The sequence below is a fragment of the Paroedura picta genome, chromosome 7, assembly GCF_049243985.1.
Source record: "Paroedura picta isolate Pp20150507F chromosome 7, Ppicta_v3.0, whole genome shotgun sequence".
In the NCBI taxonomy this organism is placed as follows: Eukaryota; Metazoa; Chordata; class Lepidosauria; order Squamata; family Gekkonidae; genus Paroedura; species Paroedura picta.
Genome location: NC_135375.1, coordinates 28,890,476 through 28,911,050, shown reverse-complemented (window position 1 = coordinate 28,911,050; position 20,575 = coordinate 28,890,476). Strand labels below are relative to the sequence as shown.

General features: G+C 43.4%; 1 protein-coding gene across 1 annotated transcript in view; it reads right to left on the bottom strand.

The window, feature by feature from the left end:
* Positions 1-20,575, bottom strand: part of ZSWIM6 (zinc finger SWIM-type containing 6) — a 116,292-nt gene that overhangs the window by 37,558 nt on the left and 58,159 nt on the right. Inside the window, exons 3-4 of the mRNA XM_077347199.1 lie at positions 17,121-17,269; positions 15,054-15,204 (exon numbers count right to left, since the gene is read on the bottom strand). Of these exons, the coding sequence (XP_077203314.1) occupies positions 15,054-15,204; positions 17,121-17,269 (300 nt within the window). The remainder of the gene's footprint in view (positions 1-15,053; positions 15,205-17,120; positions 17,270-20,575) is intronic.

The window sequence follows — 20,575 nt, the reverse complement described above, 5'->3', positions numbered from 1 at the left end:
AATGCAGACATGACAAAGGAAGAGCCGGCTCCAGTGTTTAGCTGCCACCAGGTAGAAAGAAAAATCGGAGATCAGTCCTGGGCCAAGAAGTGCCTTCCTGTATCAGTATTCAATCTAGTAAATTCTAGGTGGTGTTTATTAAAGTGCTAAGTTATCCTAACAGTAGGTGCTATTAACTGCCTACTTGTGCTCTCGGTATGCTGCGGTTTCATGAGGTAGGCAGGCAACTGCTCCTTTGAGACGAATCCTTATTTCAATAAATCCAAGGAAGGTGCATTTTATTCTGAACAGGAGATTTCACCACAGTTCGTAAGTACCAACAAAAGGTCTGGCTTTACAAACCGTAATTTAAGCCTGGGGGAAAAGGAATAACATGTTGGCTGCATTTTGCTCTGCGATTCTTCCAAATCACCTGATGTAGCAAATCTCTCCGTCTCTTTAAAAGCCTCATTCTGGGGGAGCCTCATTCTAAGAGCCTACATAAAAGTTTTTCCACTCTCATCACAGAAAGTGAGGAGTCCAATCTACACCTTTCCAAAATGCTTAAGCAGCTGCATAAGAGCAACGTACTGAAAAGTTTCAATTGGAAACATCCAGAAGAAAGAGGAGGGCTCAATTTTATGACTTGACATAGCCATCTTAGCTAATACAGGAGAAAATCATTAATTTATTTGTTTATTTAGATTTTTATACCGCCCTTCCCTACAGCTCTGGGTGGTTTACATAAAACGTTTTAGAACATTTACATAGAACAATATGAGTATCAATATAACAATAACAGTAACATACCAACTAGAACAGTTGGTTTTAAAAAGACTGAGTAACATCTCTGATGCCACTCATTTAATAATTCAACTAATATCATAATCTTATGGTTAGTTATATTTTTTATTTCTATCTATCTACCTATCTCCTTCAAAACTTTATTTGTATTATCGTTTCTCTGCCTTGAGGGTTTAGAGGAATGCAAGGATGATTATTTGGGAGGGGGAGGGGGAGCTGGTTATACTCATAATTAGAAGTGAGCCATGAGAAAGCACCTCTAATGCATCAGCTAATTGTGGCAGTTACAGCAAAACCAATTCGACAGCTCCAACATTGTCTGAGATGTCTGAAATAGATTTTAAGGGCCAGTTTTGGCAAATATTTTAAAACTACTTCCCAGCATTTTGTTGTTCCCGGAAAAAAAATTCCTTTGCCAGGCCAGAACTGTCTGCAGCATGCATCAGCACAAAATTCTAGTTGTAGAGAGCTCAAGGTACAAAGAGTCCCCGAGGGTGGTTCCCCATCCCCACCCCTAAAACTCCCTTGCACTCCTTTGGCACCAGTATTATAACACTGGCCACAGATATCAGACACCAACAATCCAAACTTTTCTGCCACCCGATTCACATCCATCTGAGACAAGTAGAAACTTCCCCAAAGTTGATGTCCACTGGTTTGTTTAACAAGGAGAGGAAGAGTGTGCATCATTACAGCAGGTAAATTGTCCCCTTGGTGAAAGCTTAGCATCCATCACCATAAAGCAATAAAGTTGCCATTTCCCCACTTTACCGTGAAGTTTGCAATGTAAGGAAACAACACAACTATTTCACAACAAGAAGGCCTTGACACCGGTACTGAATTCATAAGGTCTGTGAGTGGCTTATGCAGATGCGCCCTATCCATTCTTGCTGCAACTGGGTATGCAACTAGGAACTCTTCAATGTCACTCTGCAAATGCCTTCCCTTGCGGGCATTCAGCTATAAGGCAGCATTAGGCCTGCAATGAAACTAACCAGGGTTAGCTGTAATCATGGGCTGCGTGCTAGTTTCAATATATGGTTAAAACATGAGCCATGATAGAGGCAGTACACATGAAAGGCAGGACTGTGGTGTAGCCCTGGCAAGGGAAGGAGGAGAGGTTGTGAGAACCAGCAGCCTGTTTTTCATCTCTTAACAATTGTGTTATGGTAGCACAATATCAGTCTTATATCCTGCCCCAGACAAAGCTTTAGCAGCTATTATGTGTGTGCTATTACTCATGTTTTGATGGAAGAATAGGCAGGTGGGGCAATGAATGTAAAAGAGCCTTGATAGGCAATAGAGGTCTGCTGATTCTCACTGCTCCCCTTCAAGCATAAATGCCCCAAATTGCGGGGGGGGGGGGAGGAGAACAGCTCTGGGTCCATGCAATTACAACGGAACATGATCAAAGGCCCCACAGGAGAATAATCCAATTAAATCATTGCAACCCTGAGCAGAGACTATTGCTTCTTACCATGGAAAGAATCCCAAGGAAGTGTGTATGCAGTATTCAGACAGAGGAGGCTGCAATTTTTATTCATTAAAAGCCCCTGCTCTCAATGGAATCCAGCTTTCCTACAGAACCCTAAAAAAAAAAGCCTGCAAAGGGTGCTGTGGTTCTTGAAGCACAGAATGTTTCATTTTGCTCTAATTCATTCTATTACTGAATTAAACTTTGATGTATTGGTCTTGACAAGTGCTTCATGCTGATTGTATTGTGTATGATAGTATAATCACTCCCTATGCATTTCACACTAGCTGGCTGATTAATGCAATAGATTACCTGCAGCATTGATGGCAAGGGGGAATTACTGCCCTTCCACAAGCGACATTCTGCACGTGGTGGCGGTGGTGGTGGCAGCAGAGGGCGAACGAAACAAAGGGACAATGTTCGGAGATGCCAAAAGACAGCAGTAAATTTTAAGGCTGGGTCTCAATGTCAAGGGAGAAACGTGGGCTCTAATGTCGGTCAGGGGAAGATGTGTAGGTTAGGGGAAACAATCCCTTGACTTTTGGCTTAGGCTTGCCAGTAACCTGGCCACATCTCTAGGGTGGACTGAACAGAATTCTCCTCCTCATGCTCACGTCCTCCAAGCAAATTAAATGAGCACCACATATATATAGCTAGATCTCGAGATACAAATCCTGTGCTGACCAGAAGTTTCACCAAATGAAGGTGGGAATATTCAGGTGGGACTGTCCTCTGGATAAAGGTGCTTCATCCAGCTCTAAGTGCCAGTCCATCCTCTATAATCATGGATAATGCAAGGACTGCAACTATACAGCAAATTTAGAGGGTTTTTTCCCCTTTTATATTTTGTAGCAGTGGAAAATACCACTGAGTGCTTTGATCAACAATTATGGGTAGAGTTGAAGCTTTAAAAAAAAATAGTCATAATGTATTCTAAGTGTTACAAATGGGTCGGCAAACAGGAAATATGTCTTTGACTTATCTAGCCAGCAGGGAATAGTTCTTGTGTATTGATTGGATTACTATTAAACAGTTGTACACAGACAGGAAAGGCTTATGGCAACCAGTTCAGGAAAACCAAGAATAGCCATCTGAAGATCTGTAAATATTTATGAAGGGAGAAATCATATGCTAAGGAACCAGATTATATCAGACAAGGAGCTGAATACTTAATTAGCAGAACAAGGTCTTCACAGCATCAGAATATATAAGACCACTATGACAAACACCAAAGTACATTCACAGGAAGTAAACATCTGGGGACAAATCTGGATTTCCTACTACTTGATGAATAACTTTCAGTTTACCTAGGTGCATTTTGTTTCCAAGCGCTCAGTTCAGGCCTATTTAAAGCAGACTGGCTCAAGATGAACCTATAGGTAAAGGTAAAGGTATCCCCTGTGCAAGCACCGAATCATGTCTGACCCTTGGGGTGATGCCCTCTAGCGTTTTCATGGCAGACTCAATACGGGGTGGTTTGCCAGTGCCTTCCCCAGTCATGACCGTTTACCCCCCAGCAAGCTGGGTACTCATTTTACCGACCTCGGAAGGATGGAAGGCTGAGTCAACCTTGAGCCGGCTGCTGGGATCGAACTCCCAACCTCATGAGCAAAGCTTTCAGGCGGCTGCCTTACCACTCTGCGCCACAAGAGGCTCATAGATGAACCTATACGGCCATATATATCTTGGGTGTACCAACACCTTTAGCAGAATGGCATCACAATGCTCCATATAATACAAATCAAGGCTCTTCTGTTTTAAAAATATCTGGAGGGAGGGAAGGAGTGTCTTCAGGAGGGCAGGGCTGCTGAGAATCCACCACGGGTCCCCATACAAAAAGTCCACCTGCCCTCTCATATGACCCTCACCTAAAATAAATGGCAGAATCAAACAAATCACTTGGCCTCCTGTTACTATGAACAGAATAATTGCAATTAGGATTTATTGCAAAAAGCCCAAAATAACTGTAACAAACCAGTTACAAAATAACAAAATACAAACCAGTTACAAAATAACTGTAACAAACCAGTGAACAGAATAACTGCAATTAGTATTCATTGCAAACCCCCCAAAATAACTAACAAACCAGAAGCAAGCAGAATTGGGAATACTGCCCAGGATAAATTGACACAAATCTGACATCAAGAATCACAAGAAGATTGTAGGGAAGGGAACTGTAAGCTGGTTTGAGACTCATAGAGAAAAGCGAAATATAAGAACCAACTCTTCTTCTTCTTGTTCTTCTTCTTCAAACTTACACCTCTGTTCTTCGCAATCCCCCAAGAAGGGCCATATCCAAAACACCAAACACACTGGCTATTAAATTTAGGTGGAACTCAAGTTCCCCGGGAACAAGCCCCATTGAATAAAGTGAGACATCAGCCTATCTCAAAAAGTACTAAAGTGATTAAAAAAAAATATTTCTACTAAGCTGAAAGAAAAAAAACAAATTCACGGCAATGTGAAAATGCTTAAAAGGGTAAGGAAGATTGGAGAGATATGCAAGGTTGGTGTTAATCTTGCTGGAGGCAGGCAAACTGAGTCTTCCCTGCCGGTTTGAAGTTACTCTAGTCTCTGGTTGCTGAAATCCAACTAGCTGCTCAGAGAGAGAAAAGAAACTAGGCAAGCAGGGGGCATTGGGCAACTGAAGTGACCATGGAAATGATTTCCAGACTTATCCTACCCTAATCAAGTTGAAGGTGCATATCTGACTGGGCCTTTCAACAGCAATCTTTAGCAGGTCTCCTTAAAAGTAAGGCTCATCAAGTTCAAGGCTTTGGTTCTGACCTTTAAGTTTATATGTGGCTTGAGTCCTGCCTATCTGAGGGAGCACTTATCTGATAATGCTCCCCCCTGCAGGGTTCTTCACTCTGTGGGTATGAATCTGCTGGCAGTCCTGGGCCCCCAGGATATTTGCCTGGCCTTGACTAGGACCAGGGCCTTTTCAGCCCTTTGCCCCAACCTGGTAGAACGAAGATCTAAGGGCCCTGATGGAGCTGTCAAAGTTCCGCAGGGCCTGTAAGATGGAGCTCTTCCGCCAGGCATCTGGTTGAGGCCTGGGGAGTGCCCAGAGTCACAAACTGGGGTCCTGCCCAACGTTGAGCGCAGTCCATCTGGCAGGATATATCTGAGCCTGACGGAGTTTAATTTACGTAGGTGCATTGGAAGATTATAACCGCCAATTGGAATAGAAGGGTAACCGTTGTTTTTACCGCCATCAGTGTATTTATGGTTTGATAATCTTATTGTGCGGAGTTGTAGGTTTTAATGCTTTTATGGAATTTTATTATGGGGTACATTGTTTTATTGCTGTAAGCTGCCTCAAGATGACAGTCAAGAGAGGCGGGATATAAATACAATTATAAATACATTTTATGCAAGGAGGCTTTCTCCTATTCCATCAGCATATGTGTTTTTTTAAATTTTTTAATGTGATGTTAATGACAAGATACCATCGCTTCGTAGCATGCATGTCATGGGAATTGCAACTGCTCTCCTCCCTTACATTTTCCCCCATGTGTGTAGTTACAGCTGCAAATTCCATTTTGGTTTTGCCATAACACACTAAAGAATACAGAAATTGGATAAAAGACATAATTGGATAAAAGCAGCACAGGTTGCTTCTCCTCAACTTTTCCCACCCAAGCTGTTCCTGGCCCCCAAATGGCCTCCTTTTCAATTTATTAAAACTCTCGTTTTCTTTGCGTCAACCCATGGGGGTTCTCCATGTCAACAACTTCCTTTGCAGAGCCTGTGCCTCCTATTGTTGCCCTCTATAGTCACGTGTCTAATTTTGTAATTTTACAATTAGAGGAAGTGTTTTATATCCCGCTTTTCAGCACCAGGATTCTCAAAGTGTCTTACAATCGCCATCCCTCCCTCTCCTCACAACAGACACCCTGTGAGGTAGGTGGGGTTGAGAGAGCTCTGACAGTATTGTTCTGTGAGGACAGCTCTAACAGGACGGTGACTAGCCCAAGATCACTCAACTGGCTGCATGTGGAGGAGTGGGGAATCAAACCAGCCTTACCAGATTACAAGAAATCTCTCTTAACCACTACACTACTTGGGCTCTCATAATAAATCTACCAATATAGGATATACTTAAATCTCAGGAAGTGGACTTCAGACGAGGCTTAATGCTTACAGTAGCAAAGTTGCATTTACAAAAGGCCAAGTATCATATGTCCCACCAATACAATAAAAATAATAAAATCCACTGCTTGAACCCATTGCTTGAAGAGTGTTTATCATGTAATTAAAATGATGTGATTATTCGGCACAGGAATAGTTTATTATAATTCTAATCGCAAGACTTCATATGTGCTATAGCCATGTCTAAACAAGATGCATCTTAAAACTGCACATAAATTACAATCACAGGATATTTATTGCTTTGATATAAATTGGAATGAAGGTATTCACCATGCTGCATTTATAACCATTAAAAATAGATTAATGTAGATCACAGTGCATTTACTGTGTGTGGGGGACAGATCACATTTTCACTGATAAGATTCTTGGGAGAAAATTAGCTTGATACACATATGCACCCTTTCTGTTCATAATTATTATAGAACTAGCTTCGAGGCCCGCTGCAGTAGTAAAGGCAGTGGGCGTTAGTGGCAGAAAGGCAGGGGGGCGGCAGAAGGCACGGAGAGGCCTCCGTCCCCCTTGGCCACCTCCCAGAGCCGAAGGTGTCAGGGCGGAGGCGCATGGGCATGGGAGATGGCAAATGCTGTGGGGTCCGCGAGAAGCTGGCGGCTTACTAGTGTGGCGGCAGCAGGCCCGCAGCATTCCCGGCGGTGACAGCAGGGCTGGTGAGGGTGCTTCGTGGGCGCAGGGCACGTAGCGCAGCAGGAGCCATGGCAACCATGAGTGGACAGGGCAGGCGGTGCTGCGCAGGTTGTTTGCTGCCACCAGGGCCTGGTGCCCTGTGTCATTGGTGGGTGGCTAGGCCTCTTTTTTGGGGTGGGTGCAGGCAGGCCCTCAGCAGACCTGTGCCTTGTGGCCATAGCGGGCAAGTTGGTTGCCGCTGCCTCATCTTCCATGACCTCAACAGCTGGCTCAGCGTTGCATGGCACGGGCGCAGGTGGGTCCTCGTCAGTGGCTTGTCTGGGTGCGGGCCCCAGCAGCCAGCGGGTGGGCGGAGCAGCAGACAGTTGGAGACACCCTGGCTCCGGCAGCCAGGTAGGCATGTGTGAGTGGAGTTGCAAGCGGATGACGTCCAAAGTTCGCTGCTGTAGGGGCTGGCCCAATCAGGGTGCGCACAGCGAACACCCTGGACACGCTCTACCCCCAGGCCAGTTTCAGAAATATTAAGAGGACCAATGGATAAGGATAGAAAAGCTTTGTTCATATTAAGTATGCTTTAACTCCCCATCCAAGTTAGGGGCAACAGAGCTCAAAATGGAAACCACAGAGAAAACCACAGAAGGAGAGGGTAAAGAGGAATTTAGGCATACCAGATTGGTTGAGGGATATAGCAACTTCCCATGTTTTCCCAATAGCCCTGGAGAACTTTATTTTAAACAACTGCTGTTAAGAAAGGACAGAAAACAGTACCATGAAGAAGCCATATCTACTTCTTACTCTGCTCTGCCTTGTCTGCACCGTGTGGCTGCAGTGCGGAAATGCCCTAAAAATAAAACTGAAATGCATTTGTTGAATGCAAATTGATCCCCAACTTCATGGGCACTGGAATTTTCTTGGGCCCCGGGAGTTTTGTACCCACAGTCTCCCTCAGTAGCCCTATAAGAGACAGTCAGGTTCTCCAGCAAAGGCCTGATGACCTAAAAATTTCTGAAGAGTAGACAGGTTGTGGGTCAAGATTATCCAAGCAGCTGGCCAACATCTATACTATCCACAGCCCCAAGAACCAGTTCTACTATTTTAAAAGAATGCATTTTTTAAAAGATGGACTAGGTGCCTTTAAAATGATTCAGCTGGCCTCTCAAAGCGGCACACGGTAGCAGATGGGAAGTCCAGAGGATCATACTTTCCAATTTCATACTTTGGGTCAAATGCTTATTACCAAGGCAACAAAAGGAGATATTCTGCACACGAGACTGGGTTTCTACACAATGGGGGTGCAGACAAATTTACAAGCACAAACACCCTCCCAATCATGGCCTCATGACCAGACAAGATAATTGAACTCAGAACACTGGCAGCAAATAAGGATGAAGAAGAAACAGTTGAAGCTGGGAAATGGATGTACTGAAGCCCTTCACACCTTACATTACCACCTGGAAGGGCACATTTGAGTTGCAGTGAGTATGTCAACTTTCCAGTCTCCCCTTTCAATTATTTCCAATAGCCCCCACCCTCTATTCATTTTGATATAATACTGGAAAGGCCTACAGCCTCCATTGCCCCTTGATCATTTCAGGCCTTGGGGAACCAACGCAGTGTCCTGAAGTCCATCTGCAAATGTGATTGCCATACAAATCCAACTGTTGGCACTAGATGTCAAACCGTGTATCAAATGCCCTGTTGAGACATACTGCAAGTACACTGTGAGCTACTGGCAGACAGCATGGCACTGGTTAATAGCAACATATTTAGATCACCTCCGATTCAAGACTGAAATAATAAGCCACCTTTGGGCAATGTGTCCCTGTACCTTTTCCTTCCACTCTATTCATTTCAAACTTTGATTCAAGACGTGCTGATCACTCTTAAGTTTGAGTTCAACTTAAATGAATGGTTTTGCCATTTCAAAAACAGCAAGGTCTGTAAATGAGGGGGGGGGGGGGGAAATACCATCAACTTTGTGACCTGAAATCTTGATAAGCAGCTTTCAAAACTGTTCAAAAGCTACTATACAATTTGATGTCCTCAGTCCTGATATTATTACCTTACTTCTAGATCAAGCTTCTGTAATAGGATCAGGATATTTAGTACTGCTAACCGCAAGAGGATAGTCTTAGGATACATGCCAGTTTTGAATACACGTTAAGCTAGTACAAGCAAGCTTACGAAACATGACCCTGTACATAACAATTCCGCCATCTGGTAAGGAATCTGTTTAAGCCTTACTACTCAAAACACATACAGGGGCACTGACAGATAACCTTACGTGTGTGCGGCATTTCTAATACACAATAAACCTCACTATGCATCTTTAAAAAAAAAGATGGACAAATCTGGCAGCATCTGTGTGGCCTCCCCAAGGAAGACACAGGTAATGTTCAACTGCTCCAGCATTTTCAGTAATGCTGGCATTCTCTTCCACCAAGTTTATTTTTATAGATGAACGGGAGCTTGTTATAGAAACTCCAACACACAACCACCATTGTCTACATTGTCCAACCAAGAAACAATACATAACACATTGCATGGCATATGCAGGATTAGTTTGAGCATGGTTGTGCACAGAACCCCTGACCAAAATGGAAGAAGAGTTGGTTCTTATATGCTGGGAGAAACCAAGCTCAGAACTTCAGGAAGCTAAGCACAGCTTCCTGAAGTCAGTAATAAACTAAGTCAGTAATAAACTAAACCCCAACTGGTTATACAGACTAACATCTGAACTAACTCAGTTTTGGAATGAGTGAGAGCATGGCAGCGAAAGTCCCCCACTGATTCTAACACACAAAGGAACCTTCTCATCTGTGCTTGAAAGTCATATGATGATGGATCCACACATTTTAAATTAAAGTTAACTTGTATATCAAGTCTGCGATGGTGGAACTGAAGTGTTTGTTTTGAAATTGTAATACTTTTGTGTGAAGGTTCCTCACTTCTAAAATAGAAGGAAGGCTTGGAAGAGATAATGAAAACCGTAGATTAGAAGAAACAAGAGTTGATCCTGTAATCTACGTGTTGACAAGCTGTTGGGCTCCATCACTCCACCAAGCATCGATACTCATCTTTCAGATTCTTCTGCTTGACTGTTCTCATCAGATAAAGCATCAGAGATTTAATTTAACAGTTTCAGCTTTATTAAGCTGTCACAAGAGCAGCCCCACTTTGATAACAGTAGCTGTGCCAATTATGGCTTGGTTTAGGGTTGACAACTATAATGATTTATTCGTGGCACATGAGACGCAATAAAAGGTTGTCTTGCATTACAGCTTTAAAAAAACAAAAAAACAAAAAAACCTGGGCACTTTTTTTTCATTTAATTTGTCACTTAGCTTCTGCTAAGAGGACGTTTAAATTGCAGTTAAGAGGCAAATGGGTCTTTTCGTTTGAATGGTAATCCCCATATTTAAAAGGAGCAGTAATGGCGCAGCTTTCAAGTGGGAACTGCTATTGTCTCACCGTGGGTCCCGATGGTGACTTGTGACATTTGTATTCTGGCCCGGCGTTACCCATGTGGCTAAAGGGCTTCCAATTTCATATCACAGCCAGAAGCCCACAGAAAACACCAATTAACTGGCAGATCCCGTTTGCTGACAAAAAAAAAAAAACCCAAAAAACTCAGTCTCTTCTCTACGTCTAGCATCTGGCAGGACTCAGCATTTGATTCCAACGCACAGTCGTGCAGCAATGCGATCCCCACACAGAGGCACAAAAAGTCAAACCTCTCTTCACCCCCACACTACACAAAATCGTTCCCTGCCCCCTGAAAGCACAGAAGAGACTCAGACTTTGTTTTCTGGCATATGACCACAGGGTTGTTACAGATTTCAAGCTGCAGGACTCGGAACTGTGAACAGGGCCGCTTAGGCCAGGGAAGCGGGAAATAGTTTGACCTTTGCTGGAAGTCAGCTAACAGGAAGCAACAGGCACCAGCAAGTAAGTGCCGAGCATTCCAGGCCGATGAAGGGAGACCGAGTATATGAAGGGTTATCACTTCAGGTCTTACACCCTGTCAACCGGCAAGAAGCCTAGTAATTTGAACAGCCAGGCACAATTTATGAACTACTTTTCAAAAGCAGGATCAGTCATAAGACTTTACTCTGCTCTGGTTCGGCCTCACTTGGGAGTACTGTGTTCAGTTTTGGGCACCCCAATTGAAGAGGAGCGTGTCCAGAGGAGGGCAACAAAGATGGTGAGGGGTTTGGAGACCAAGACATATGAGGAAAGGTTGGGGGAGCTTGGTCTGTTTAGCCTGGAGAGGAGATGACTGAGAGGGGGTCTGATAACCATCTTCAAGTATTTAAAAGGCTGCCATATGGAGGATGGAGCAGAGTTGTTCTTCTCTTGCCCCAGAAGGACGGACCAGAACCAATGGGATGAAATTAATTCAAAAGAAATTCCGTCTAAACATCAGGAAGAAGAAGTTCCTGACAGTTAGAGTGCTTTCTCAGTGGAACAGGCTTCCTTGGGAGGTGGTGGGTTCTCTATCTTTGGAAATTTTTAAGCAGAGGCTGGATAGCCATCTGACGGAGAAGATGATTCTGTGAAGGGTTAAGGGGATGGCAGGTGACAGTGGATGAGCAATAGGGTTGTGAATGTCCTGCACAGTGCAGGGGTTTGGACTAGATGACCCATAAGGTCCCTTCCAACTCTATGATTTTATGATTCTTTGATTCTAAGACGCATACTAAGTTGAGTTAGACCAGACTGAACCACTTAACTCAGTAAGTCCTTCTTGCAAGTAGTATCAGCTGTCCAGGGTCTCAGGCAGAGACCCTTGTTTAAAAATCTACCTTGGATTTTTAAACTAGAGATGGTGAGGAGTGAATCAGGGACTCTGCATGCAACACACATGACTTCCCAATGAACCTAAATAACCATCTACATGATTGCTTGGATCCAACACTGCACAAGCAGAAACACATATGGGCTTAGTGTGGTTCTGCTTGTGTAAGACCTTGTGCAATACCTAGAACTTTCTTCCCTCTGTATCACACTGCCCAGTGGTTGGTGGGGTCAGATCTTGCGGAAATGCTGGTGGCGATACAAGAAGTTTGACTTCACACAATGATTACCATGGTCTTTTTCTTGCATTTCTGTTTGCTGAAGAGTTCCAGTGCAAGCACAATAATTGACACAGCAGATGAAAAGTTATGGTGAATTTGAAAGTTTGCATATTTATGCACCCTTTAAAGAACTATTATTTTAATTTGAGACATGACAAACCTGCTACATACATTTTTCACTTTACTAATAACCCACAGATGGACTTAATATTCATGTTATATTAGTCACTACTGCTATCTGGCTATACCTGGAAGGGATTCACACATGCACAAAAAGACACAATGAATAAACTCATGATCAAAAGTCTGATATCCAATATTGGTTCCAATTAGATACAGAACCTCCAAGGTATTTTAGACCGCGGGATAAATCAGCACTAGAAGTATATCTTTTGTTTTCTAAGATTATATGCTTTTGGCTTAAAACAACATGAGGGGACTGAAACAAAAGCCATTTCTCAAACAACTTTTGATATCATCGGCAATATGCAATGGGAGCTTGGATGCCATAGATGCCAATGTGGTCTATGGCCACTGGAATTAAAGTAAACCCATACTCCATTTATTAGGAGAATGGAATTTTACATTACATTTTAAGAGGGTTTGAGTCTGTTGACTCGTTCCCTAAGCCGCGAGCCACTAAACTGGAGTAATAACATTCAGTTTCTCAGCATTGTCTACATCTGGATGCAATTGGAAGGCAGCAGTTTCACACATTAATAGGGGAATCTTTACTGACTCAATTAGTAGCCTTATGCTTTGTTTGCAAAGTAGGTGGCATAAAATAGGAGACCAGAGTTCATAAGGTACCTCAGAGCTACACCTTGGACTTTGATCCCAAAGAAGATGATGAATGTAGTGCCTTATGGCCCATTCTACACCAATCCAATTGGCATGATTTGAACCAATTTAAAATTGTCAAGCTGCCCTTAAGAGCAATCCAGTTTCCAGCATTACTGTAATCCAACTGAGAAGTCACCAGGACATGAAAGACCAGCCAAACCCTTGTTTTCCACAAAGAGGCATGGATGATTAACCAAAGCAGACAGAACACATGCCTGGCTACAGCCATTACCTGGAAAATCCAAAAACAGGTCTAAGGGTCTTACCAAGGTAAAATCTGCTTAATGGCAAGAGTGACCCTGGTTGTATCAGACATATTCCACACATCTATATAAAAGGGCTCATCTACAATCAGCAACACTTTGTGCTGCTTCAGTGCTCATAGTTTTCAAGCAGACTAGGTATGTACTTCAGCTCTGTATGGATAAAGTAGTGTCTAGAAGCTACTGAACCAACCCGCTTGATGTTCCTTACTCTGAAAGAGTTCAAGGCTTCAAGAGTACAGCTGGGCAGGTGGTTCTATAGACAACTGGCAGCGATCCAGCTCCATCAACCTTTGGTGACAGATCATCCCAATTGACCCATCACAAAAGACAGCTGATCTTCACCATGCAGCTGTCTATCTAAGACTCAATGTAGGCTTTCCTTCATCATGACTAGTAGAGAACACAAGACCCAGGGCATGACTTGGCACACACTGGTCCTGCTACACAATGGGACACTGAAACCCTAAATAGTGCTTGGGAATCATAGCTTGAGATACCACAACACCATAAGCAAGACTTGAGAGCTTGAGAAATATGTAGGCAATGGGATGGTTCTCTGTTCATATCACTAAACTCCAGGAGCTAACAGTTAAAATGGGCCTAGCAGGGAAGATGGAACTCTTAAGTATCAAAACACTTATCACCTAATTTGAAGCTGTATTTACAGATATCAAGCTGGCAGTATCTGAGCCCTAACAGGATCCCCCCCCTCCCCACTTCAACCAACCAGGCCTCTGTAATGTACACCAAGCCATTATTGAATATAGTATGCCCCAAAGAATGCTGAAATTTGTTGCAAGGACTTCCTTACTGATTGCTTATCTGTGCAAAATAAACTGAAATAATGACAACTTGTTATTATAGCACCTCTGGCTTTGGTGTCATATTTCGTAACACACAAAGGCACACTTAACTTAACTTCAAAAAGAATGCGTATATGCTGCTCACCAAAACACTAGGCATGAATTACAACCAAGGCACCTACTTAAGTCCCAGTTTCCACTGAGGTAGACCGAGACATTTGTATCATGAAAGCTTGCCAAAAAAAAAGAAAGAAAAAAAAATCAAAGGGTGAAGCACTGTTTCCAGTAGTCTTTTGAGTTCAGAGTTGTGCAAAGCTCAACTACTAACACTAACTGAAGTTAGGAAGCAGTCGTCAGCCCAATGGCCCAACTGCGTTCATGACTTATGTGCACGCATGCATGCCAGAAAGCATTTTGTCAAGGTGTGGTGGGTGACTACGGCCAGAGCCTACCAGTTTACGTGGGTCTTCTTGTCTTCGGTCCGCAGACCCAAATACACTGGAAGTAACGAGTAACATTACCCTGGAGCTCACTTCCATGTATCCTCTTCTGGCAAAAAAAGAACAAGAAGTGAGCTTTAAGACCTAGTTCCCCACTACACCACCTATCCGAGTTTAAAACGGAAAGCTGCACAATTTTCCACACCAAATGAAAAGTGATCACTGAAGCAGTATGTCCTTTCATGGGCATTTCGGAATCGAGAGATAGGCAGACCTAAGTAAACACTTACTATTAATAGCTGCAAACCTAGCTCTTGTTAATACAATGGATTACTTATTACCTCGGAAGTGTTTATATTCTGACTCCTACTATTAAACATGTCATGTGGTTATTTCTGGCCGCGTGTCCCCGGCTTTAGCCAAAAAAATGCCCGTGAAAACAACCGGCCGGGCTGCCACATTTCTGAGAGACAGGCAACTTCGCCAGGCTTCGTGGAACAAGAGAAAGGCCTCCCAATGCAGTCAGTATTCCTTTATGTCATCCACGAGCAGCGCTTCTCTGCATTTACCTAGCTCATCCCAAAGCTGCCTGTACTTGTCCGTCATTGCTGTTCCTTGTTGCCTCCACAGAGACAGACGCGGGTCGGCCATGAACTGTTCCGTTATCAATGTCAGCATTCGAGCGCCATTGGAATCTCTCATCTTTAGCATCTCTCGCACCTAGGAAACAGAATCAATGCAATGGAAACAAAACACAAGCTGAGACAATTGGAATCTCCTCCTTTATATTCCTTCTGTGTTTCTTTTCTTTTTTTCAGTTGTTAGATTTTATCTGTGTCTTTCAAAGACGTTTAATGGAAAGAATTAATTCAAAACCCGTGCTGCCAAAAGAAATCTCCCCAAACCCAAGATGCTAACCATTGAAAACAAAATTGGAAGAAAATTGCATGCAAACAAAACAAAGAAGATGCCAACAGAAGCATGGGATTATTTGTGGAACGCTGGATACTGTCAATTTGGACTAATTGGAGAGGAAACTAGTTACAAGATGACTCAATGCAATAGCGAAGAAAGTACGTGATAATGTGTCAGAAGCAATAATGAGTAGCAGGAAACCTCTGCTCCTCATTGTGAGTGGAGGTATTCTACATTGAAAGATTAGGAGAACGTGTTAATTTATTAAACTTTCATATTATGATTTTGTAAAATCCAATCTAATCCTCTTGACTGAGGGCCAAACTATGTTAAACTAGTTCAGCAGTGGAATAGGCTGCCTAAGGAAGTGGTGAGCTCCCCCTCATTGGCAGTCTTCAAGCAAAGGTTGGATACACACTTTTCTTGGATGCTTTGGGCTGATCTTGCATTGAGCAGGGGGTTGGACTAGATGGCCTGTATGGCCCCTTCCAACTCTATGATTCTATGATTCATGCTGAAGGGCACTGAGCAGGCACTGTCCTCCTTCCTCTTCCAATGTGACCTTCATTTGTGCAATGTCTTTCTGTTCTTGCAGGGAAGGAGGGCGATTCCAAATTATTCCCCATCTCACTGTGGCCATACCACATGGCATCATGACCCCCCCCCCAACTCAGTAGTGACATTTCAGGGGGCACAGGAAGTTGCTGGGGGAAGAAGAAGGGGACAACAATTAAAAGTTTGCTCCCTTCGTGTTGCTACATAGACACATTAATGGATGGGATCCCAAGTGGGTCTTATTGTATTTTAATTTTTAAACATAAACCATTCTGAAGATTAATGCATTGTATACGCAAAATAAAGCAGATGCACTAGAAACAGGCAAGTTTATCAACTACTACTATTTGATGCATCACAAGGAAAATATTTCTAGCTTAAACTGAGTCAATTCAAACAGTTTTCCAATTGATGAGAGTCCACTTTTCTTCTTCCTGGTTTCCCATTCTTGATGTCCTCAAGATGCAATTCCTATGACAATCTGTCAGTTTTGCCCTCAAGACTACTACTGCTTGAAACTGTTGGGTCATCTGCAATGCAAACAACTGGGCAGAAAACTCCTTGTTCCAGAACTATATTAACACTATCTGTCACTTTGCCTCCTGTTAAAGGGTTTTGGGGAGGCCTAAGAGGAAGCACTGGTTAAACTGTACTACTGCTTTCGTTAACAGCAAGCCAGAACATGCAAAAAGAAAACTTAGATCCCAAGTACTGGTTATTTCATTAACCTTTTGGATATCATACTACATGTTTCCTTAAAAGTCCTCTCTTTTTAGCGCCAGCTGAGTAAAAGCCAGGCTTTAAAATTTCCACGTTTTGAAACTATTTATGGAATACACACTGCATGCTTTTGCCTGAATCATTAACTTCATCATGGCCAACGCTTCATTTGCAACAAAAGAGCTAGGTATTTTGAAAGCCCCTTTATTCCCCACTTAGCAACTGGTGGCTTTACAAATTCCGACACCACAAACATTGGTAAGCTTGAAACATAACTGGATCCCAAATCTCATCAACTCTCTTTACTCCACAGGAAGCTATTTGCTAGTAATAACCAGATGGATCCCATTAAGCAAACAGGGCCCATCACTAAAGTCGCAGCTTTCCACTTTAAGTCAGCCATGAAGAAAACACAATATGCATATGTTCTAATCACTCCTACCTACCTTTGCAAAAAGCAAGTTGAGCTGCTTCCCTGATCCGTGGTATCCACCCTGGGAGAGGAAGAGTTTAACCTGCTCCTGGACCTGCTCTTCATCCAGATGCCAGCAGTTCTCATCATCTATGCTAGCACCTGCTGTTGGGTCAGGGGCACCTAGGACACAGCAGAAAAACGTTACTGCAGGAATCAATGTACTCCCCGTCGCATAATCCTCAGAAATATTGATGTTTCTTCTAAATGCTCTGGTAGGGGGTTGCTAGCTTATGAGTAACAGCCTTGGTGCACAGTGCCAAATAGGTAGAACTCTGCACATATCCCAAAGGATGAAGTGTGTATTTATTGTATACCCTGGCCTCCCTCCCCCAAGTGGCTTATAGGGTTCTCTGTCCCTTTTGTCCTCAGAACAACCCTGTGAGAGAGATAAGGCTGTGTGTATGACTGGTTCAGGATCGTCCACTTCCTTGGCAGAGTGCAGGTTCAAGTATGGGTGTCCCAGATCCTGGCCCAACTGTGTACTACTACCTCAAATTAGCATTCTAATTTACATCAGTCTGTACACAGAAGACTCCGTATAAGACACCTAAGTCAGTATGAACATCAGCTGCATTATTACATTAAGGAACCAGTGCTCATGGGTTGAAATACACACTTCTCATGCAAAAGGTCTTAGGTTCATTATATGCAGCATCTATAGTTTCAAAAGGAACCTGGACACCAGGGCTAGAAGAATCATCTGCCTTAGCTCATGGAAAGCTGCTGCCAGATGAGCCCACTGCACGAATCAGCCCCTTAAAATATTTGACAGCACTTGTACAACTGAGATGTCAACCAGCTCCACAGAGCAGGATTCCCCAATCATGTTGAGCTTCTGGGCATTTTTGGAATTCAAGGTAATGAGCACCACTACATGATGGTTGCTGTAAGGTTAGGACCAACCACAGGTACAATGGCCAAAGGTACAATGGCCAGTCTCAAAACATTGGGAAGATTAAAGCCAAGTGCCATTTTATTAAAGAGGCAGCTGCTTCTAGAATGGAAGCTTCTTGCAGGACAATAATTATGCCTGCTGGGGTCTTGCTGAAGTACTTCTTCCAGAAAGGTGGATGAACTCTGGGATCATTTCTCTGCTTCAGGAAAGAGGCATCATTTGTTTTCATTTTCCAAAGAAGGGGGAAGGTTTCCTGTGTTGGACTGAGACATTTCCAAGCTCAGGAGGACAAAAAAAAAGACATTGTCTCTAACCAAAGTGGGAGCACATAGATGACATGTACCTGACCAAATATGTCCAGTTGTTTGGTAGCTAGTCAGCTGGTAGGGAGTGAACCAGAAGTTCCCTTTTTTGCCTATTCTATACAAGATCCCTTTGTCTTTTATTCCCAAGAGCAAAGCAGCAAACACACACCAGTGGTGAACACCAGTGGTCCTGGAATCACTGTTGTAGAGTCTACAGACAGATCCATCTTAATACAGCTTACAACCACCAGTTCCCTTCCTCCTTATTGATTACACAGCTAGGCAAACATCCTCACCTACATGGAACCTTTCAGAAAAGCCCAGCAGTTGGCAGAATAGATATTTAAGTGCCTAGAAAATGATTACAAGGATTCCCTGGCCAAAGTACACCGCACCATTACAAGACTGAGGTGCAGTTGGGAGGAGAGCTGGTCAAAATTGCATTCTTCAATGGGTGCAGGTGGAGGAAGAAGTGGAATTCCGCCAAGGATTCTGGGGACAAATTCTTTGGGGAAGGCAGAACTATTCTGCCAACACCCTCCATGAGCATTCCTGTGGCACCCAATCCCATAAGAATTGTTCTGATGTGGAGGGCAGTCTTTTTTTAAAGGCCATTTTCGCTAAGATGTAAACTGGATAGTCACTTAAAAACACTGAGCTATATTTTTCAGCCAGGCAAGCAATATTACTGAACTTTTCCCAAATAAGCCTTTACTTTGGAACTCATCCAAGTGCTTCAAATGTCAGTTGAAATACACAACGGCCCAAAACTGCTAAAACTTTAAGTTCTTGACCTCCTTCATGCATGACACAAGAGTAAGTCTGTCTTAATGGAGGCACAACAAAAATTGAGTCCAATAGCACCTTTAAGACCAACCACGGTTTGAGCTTTCATGTGCAGGCATCTTACCATCGCGTCCCAGGCCAGAAACTTGGGTGTGACCATTGATGCCTCCCTGACTATGGAAGCGCAGGTCAGGAAAGTAGCCGGCCAGGCATTTTTCCATCTTCGCCAAGCTCGGCTACTAGCGCCCTACCTGTCCCCCGAACACCTGGCCACTGTGATCCATGCAACGGTCACCTCCAGATTAGATTTCTGTAACTCGCTCTACGCGGGCCTATCCCTGTCTCTGATCCGGAAACTCCAGCTGGTACAAAATGCAGCCGCTAGGGTCCTCACCGGCACACCTTGGAGGGCCCACATCCAGCCTGGGCTGAGGCAGCTGCACTGGTTACCAATTGCTGTCCGGATCCGGTTCAAGGTTCTGGTTCTAACCTTTAAGGCTTTACGCGGGCTGGGACCCACATACCTGAGGGACCGCCTAGTGCCCTAAGCCCCCCGCAGGGCTCTGCGTTCTGCGAGTGAGAATCTTCTGGTCGTTCCCGGCCCTAAGGAAGCACGCCTAGCCTCGACCAGGGCCAGGGCCTTTTCGGTCCTGGCCCCCACCTGGTGGAATGAGCTCCCGGGTGAGCTGCGGGCCCTGCGGGACCCTTTAACGTTCCGCAGGGCCTGCAAGACGGAGCTCTTCCGCCAGGTCTATTGTTGAGGCTGGGGCTGCCGGGGTACATCGACTGCTCTCCCCCGGGCTTCTTGAACATCATTGACCTCCTTCTCCTCCACCCCCCCTTTTTTTAGGAATGGGGGTAGGAAGGGGATCTTATTATTGTGCTGCCATGTTGTGACATTTTAAAGTCTTTTAATGGGAGTTTTAATGGGTTTTTTAAGACATTGTAACCCGCCGCGAGCCATTTGGGAGTGGCGGGAAATAAATCGAAATAATAACAATAACAATAACAATAACAATAACAATAACAATAACAATAACAATAACAATAACAATAACAATAACAATAACAATAACAATAACAATAACAATAACAATAACAATAACAATAACAATAACAATAACAATAACAATAACAATAACAATAATAATAATACTTCCTCAGACAAAATGGAACAAAAATCATATCAGTGCTGATATATAGAAAAGGTAAATTAGTAGCAAATTAGTGAACTGAGTCATAGTATCCAAATTATGCCATATTATGTCAAATGATTATTCTTTGCTAAAACACCTAATCAGTCATTTTGAGTTCAATTGTAGTTCAGAAAAATATTGGAGAAATAAAACTGTCCATGTTAGTAATTAATAGCAGACACTTTCCCAGTTGTGAAAAGAAATTCTAGCCTATCGAGTGAGGGCACAATCTAGGCCCTCACCA